At 30.0% G+C, this 6,351-nt stretch overlaps 1 protein-coding gene across 1 annotated transcript; it reads right to left on the minus strand.

The window, feature by feature from the left end:
* Positions 1-1,429: 1,429 nt before the first annotated feature.
* On the minus strand, positions 1,430-2,842 carry LOC131630253 (malonyl-coenzyme A:anthocyanin 3-O-glucoside-6''-O-malonyltransferase-like). Its single transcript, XM_058901049.1, has one exon. It carries the CDS (start codon positions 2,840-2,842, stop codon positions 1,430-1,432), a length of 1,413 nt encoding a protein of 470 aa, XP_058757032.1.
* Positions 2,843-6,351: the final 3,509 nt, after the last annotated feature.

A 6,351-nucleotide genomic window follows, 5' to 3' on the forward strand; every position in this document is an offset into this window, starting at 1 on the left:
AAATCAGCAGCAACACTTTAAATACAAGCCAAATATAACTGAGTCAATTAATGGGTCAGGCCCAATTGATGGAATGTAAAAACATACTAATAAAATAAGGCAATTTCTTAATCTACCCTTTGATATTCTTAAGTATCTAGCGCAATTTCGTTTATGCTTTCTGCTTTCGGAGATACATATCAGAAAGCATATATTTTTTGGCCAAAAATTAATTTTTTTCGAAGCTACATCTACGGATACGGAAGTATTTTAGACTGGTAAACATTGAGAAAACTTTAAAATAATTCAGTTTAAGGAACGTTCCATAGATGCACCTCTGAAACAAATCAACTTTAAATAAAAAATGTGCATCAGAAAATACACTCCAAAAACGGAGTAATATTTTCGGAAACGCACGTGATGTGGAATAAGAAAATCTCTAAAATAATAAAACATTATTCTGAAACACAGTCTTCCAACCATTTGGGGAGCTCTAATAAGTATGGGTTTGCTATCAAATACTAAGTAATTGATAACTCATTATATGTTAAATAAAAATTAATTTTCACATCATAAATTATAGATACAAGTTAAAGTTTTTTTTCTTTAAAATTAAAGGAAATGATGGATTTGACTACTAAAGTAGAGTTATATTACTTATAAAAAAGTAGAGTTATATTACTTATAAAAGTAACAAAATTAATTTTGAAATTAGAAAGAAAGAAACAAAAATTAAGTTAATGGACCACAAGTCTAATTCAGTCTTATTTTATCTATTTATGGGACCAATATCTTTTCAAATTCTTACATGAAATACATCACAATTCACAAGTGCCTTTATTTTAGTTTTAGGGTAATGCTAACGAGTGTCTTCAGAATACTGGTTAAGAAATTAAAAAGGTAAGTAGAGTATTTTTTTAATAATTTAAAAAAATAATTTTTTTTACATTAAAAATATAAATAATTCACTTTTCTAAAGAATTTTGTGTTTATTCAATACATCGATTTAAAATATTTTCTTTATTTGAATTGCTTAACGAGTGTCCCGGAACACTCGTTTAACATTACCCTTATTTTTATTATTACAAATCAACATAGTTTTAATGAAAATCTATAAACTAAAGCATAGTTGTTAGACTATTGCATTTGTTATCTAACATTACTCTATCTTAGATAGACTTAACTGTCATTTTTAAATAATAACAGCAATACATTTTAACCCTTGATTTTTTATGTGCACAAGCCAAAATTTAAAAAGAAAAAAATTGTCAATAACAAATTCTTAAAGCACATAATGATAATTGGTAATATTAAAAAAAAACACGTATTGGTTAAGTATCTCATAATATATAAATTAAAGAATTTAATCTCACATAAGAGAGATATCAAATATAACAATCAATAGTATCTGAAATAACATAAATAAAACAATTATTATCGTAGCATATTTTTAAAGTTTCAAAGCATCAATCCCTTGTTCAATTAAAGAATATAAATGTTCTAATTCCTCTGCCTTAGATATCAACCCAACTTCAAGTCCTCCTTTTTTGTCTCCACTTTCAGCAAGAGATATATCTTTCGATGAATGCATCATCATCTCAACTTTTATTGGATTCCCAAATTCAAAATCGGTCTCATAAACATTAAACTTAGGGGATCCACTTACCAATAAATGATTTCCAGACATAAAAACTTTTTTAAACATAGCGTCCCATTTTTCTGCATCTTCCAATGGATCATTTTTCATCTTTGTTATTGCATCTTGAATGGCTTTAACAGTATTCACAAAACCATATTTTCCTTTCACGTCCTTTCTCTTCACAATTGCAAAACATAACGTTAAACAATTCCCAAAATAACCATCAGGTATTTGATACCCTAGTCTCTCTCTACAATCACCTACGAAGCAAAAATACTCATCTTTTTCATCGTCATCATTGTTATTTCTATTTATTGTTTTAACCATAGTGGCCCAAACAAAAGCGCATGTTACCACAAATGAAGATAGAAATTTTGGTGCTTCGATTTCATGATAATTTGTCTTCCACTTCTTAAGTATCCATCTTTTCATCCCCTCAATTTCTTCTTTTGTAAAAATAATAGTTGTCTTAACATAGTCTTGGTGTTCTTCTTCTATAGTTTGACTTGGAAGAAGGAATCTATTCTTCCATGTTTTCCTTTGTTCAAAATAGCCTTTTAATAGAATATTTTCAAGTCCTTTTGGGTCTTTCAATATTTGTCTGTCAAAACAAGGTAGTGATTTCATGTCAACTAGTTCACATTTTTTATGGATAAAAGACCAAGATTTCATGAAATAGTTGCAAAAGTAATCATCCATCACATGGCAATATGAGATGGCAATGCAAATACCATGGTTAGGAAAAAAAGATACTTGCAATGCCATCAATGAAAATATTAATGTGTCATTATCATCAAGGTCTATTTTTTGTGTTAATTTTGGAACAAGGTGATTAAAATCTGTGACACTTTTTGGATGGTGATTGGATGAAAGATTGTTGAAATCTGCCGAGGATTCAATGACAGTCAAAGTTAAAGCATCATTTTGGGTGCATAGAATAAAAGGTTTATGGGGTGGTGGTGGACAATGGAGATTTCCAACAAGGGGGAAGAAATATTGAAGTGTAAGGGAAAGAGAGTGTTTTATAGATGGAAGTGTTGTTTGGTGAAAATGATTGGTGGGATGAGGAAATTTGTAAAAGAACTGGCGTTCAACATATTTAGGACCTGCAAAAGGCAAGTCGAGAAATGTTAGAGGAAGAGAAGTTGTTGTTGTTCTTTTTGTTGCAGGAAATACAAAAGTTTGCTCAATAAACACATGCTCTGCTTCTATTGTCTCTGCCATTTTTAGAAATTTGAAAAAGGATATTGGAGAGAAGAAAATTTTATATAATTTTACAAGAAGTAATAATGTATTTATAAAACAAAATATAACAATATGTTGAGGTGTATTTGACTAAGTTACAATCAATCAATCAACATTTTTCACATTATCATAAACAATATTTTGTTTTTCTATTTTTATCAAACATCGTTGTTCAAAAGCAAACTCTCTTATTTAAATATTATCTTTAATTTTTCTGTTACATTCAATTTGAATTACAACGATAGAGAAAATAAATAAATAAATACACATATTTTAGATTTTAACTTTTTAATACGTAACCAACTCTTAATAAAGTAGAGTCACAATTTGAAATCTCACTTGTTTCTTTTTTATATATTTTTTAATTTTAATAAAAATTAATTTTCATATTTATTTCAAGCTTTATTATTTTTTTTGTTTATCTGAAACACAACTGTTATTAAATACATTGTTAGAAAATTTAATTTCATTCAAGATGGCATCAAGGTTGTAGTTAAAAAAATCCAATAGAAAAAGTCCTAAAAGAATTTTTTTTTAAAAAATTTTTTATTCACAAATCTTTCATGTCTATATTTTTTTTCTTACAATTTTTGTGAATTTAAATAGTCCAAAAACTTTACAAAATACCTCTTTTAGTGGTAACTTATGTGACATATCAATCTTTTATCTTGTTTTTTTAGAGTAATTCCCTATCCGTATAAACAAGTGAATGTTTTAGTAAGAACCTATGATAAAAGTCAAATGGACTTTTTTTTTTTTTTTGCAAAAGTTATTTAGGAAAAAAGAAATAAGCCACAAATTGATGTTAATCTTACCCAAAATACAATGGAAATTGGCCAACATTAAACATGAGATAATGAACCATTTCATTCAACAAATGAGGCTTGTTGTCAAGTTTCTGAATGAAATTTGCACACAATGTTTTTGCTGCATTGAGACCAATATGACTAAGATAAATACAACATTAGGTGCTATAACTCTAGGACAATGATAGTTTCTCCTATCTCAAGAGAACAATAGAGTCCCTCGTTTTGACGAATATGGTTATATCTGAATATGACCATTTGGATCTAGGGCCAATTAGAGATTAAAAGAAATTTGAAATCAACAACTTGGATTTTAACTAATAAAATTAAGGGTTAATACTTAAAACCAATCTTGCCAATGGAATATTCTCTCGTTTTAAACCTTGTAAAAATTTTACTTTTAAAACCAATCTTGCCATTTGATGGACTCTATCATTTTGAACCCTGTAAATTATTTTTTTTAGTAAGGAAACTATAAAGAGAAGAAAGGAGAAGAATCAAAATCTTTCGCGGTGTCAATCATAATTAAAGAATCTCTGACCTTGGATCATCGAGTTGAAACCTCCATTGATGTTGTCAAAGCTCAAAAATCTCAAAGAATGTTTGTGATGGAGTTGGGATAAAAACCCAAAACCATACCTAAAAATCTGAATGAATGGTATTTATACAAAACTAAAAAACACAGACCGCACTAAGCCTACAAAACCGCGCTAAGCGCACTCTCACTAAATGTACTAAAGCTCCTTAACGCGCGCTAAGCACCCTCAGACTGTGCTTAGCGCAAAACTCTCTCTCCAGAATTTCTAGAGCGTGCTAGGACCGCTCTGGGACTCATTATTTCCATCAAAATTTCATCTTGAAGCTTTTCCTTTGGCTCTTATTACTTATGCTCCAACCATCCAATAAATACCTAAAAAAATAGATGAAAAACTATCAGATGATACAATATTTACACAAAAACACGATTATACTATTATTTATACATCAGTTTCCTAAGTTATATCCCTTGTCAGTAGGTAATCATTACCTACTTGTTCTTCATCACCAGTTTCCTCAACTTGAGTTTCTTCCGACTCAGGTGATGAAATTCCAACTTGATCTTGTACTTCACCTTCATTTTTCCATCACATGATGAACTCTCCATAGATCAATTCTTAATCTTATGCATTTTATTGGTAATTGGCAGCAACATTTTTCATAAAAGACGTATGTGTTTCATTAAACACAATATCACAACTTGCGATGCATTTCCTAAGTCTTGATTCTAAATACCACAATATGTAAGCCTTTACCCATTCTTTATATCTAAGGAACATGCATCTTAGAGCCCTTGATTCCAACTTGTCTTATCTAATATGAGCATAGGCAACACAACCAAAAACCTTAAGTCATTCCAAATTTGGAGGATGCCCTGGCCAAACTTATTTAGATATCTTCATACCCAAGGTAGTTTAAAGACACCTATTTATAACTTATGGTGCAATCATAAAAGTCTCAACCCAAAAAATCTTCTTCAAACCAGCATTGAAGAGCATGCATTTCACTCTTTCCAAAGGATTCATGTTAAATCTTTCATCAAGACCATTATGTTGAGGATTTATAGAAGTTATCGTTTGTATTATTATACTATTCATGATGTAATAACTGTTAAAAGTATTAGAGCAAAATTCAAGGCCATTATGATTCATGAACCTCTTAACCTTTCAAACTAGCTTGATTTTCAACAAGAGTCTTCAAGTTTTTGATATTATTAAAAGCTTCATCTTTAGTTTTCTCAATATAAATCCATAGTTTTCTAGATTTGTCATCAACTATGGAAAGGAAATACATTGCACCAGAGTGTGATGGAGTTCTTGAGGGTTCCCAAAGATTAGCATGAACATATTCAAGAGATCCGTTTATTCTTTGTTGTGCTTTGTTGAAATTTTTCCTACAAGCTTTGCAAAACACACAAGACTCACAAAGTTCCAACTTCTCAACCTTATCACCACATAACTAGTTTTTATTTCCTAATTTAAGTAAGCATTTCTCACTAACATGGACAAGTCTAATGTGCCATACCCCGACCTTTGTCAAGTATTTTGTAAAAGTTGTAGCAACTGATCCAATAACAGTTTCAGCTTTAAGAGAATACATGTCATTTATCTTAATGTCTCTCATAACTTTGTTCCATCCCTTCATGAAGTTCATAACACCTTGTTCACCTTTAAACACACATCATTTCTTATATAAATTTATATTAAGTTCAGGTACATACCTAACACTAGTGAGAATTTTCACTGTTTCATCATGAACCATAAATCTTATAGATCCAATACTGGCAAACTTAAATGCATTATTTTTTCTGAACAACATTGATCCTCCTTCTTGATCACATAATTCCTCAAACAATAACTTGTTTTGAGGCATATGCCTAGTACTTATAGAGTCCACGACCCATTCCATATTAGAGATGTTTCTAGAGGCTACCAAGGCATCAGTAAATTCATATCCATCTTGAACAATGGTTTCATTACCATTATCCTTCTCCTCACCATTGTTTTTAGCCTATCAAAACACACCTTTCTTGTATGACCATCCTTCATAGAATGATAACATCTTATAGCAAAGATATCGCCACCATAAGTTCTTTGTTGTAACCTTTTCTTTTATCATTCTTTCCATATTTCTGTGATAATTTTC

Source organism: Vicia villosa, unplaced genomic scaffold (assembly GCF_029867415.1).
Source record: "Vicia villosa cultivar HV-30 ecotype Madison, WI unplaced genomic scaffold, Vvil1.0 ctg.000664F_1_1, whole genome shotgun sequence".
Lineage (NCBI taxonomy): Eukaryota > Viridiplantae > Streptophyta > Magnoliopsida > Fabales > Fabaceae > Vicia > Vicia villosa.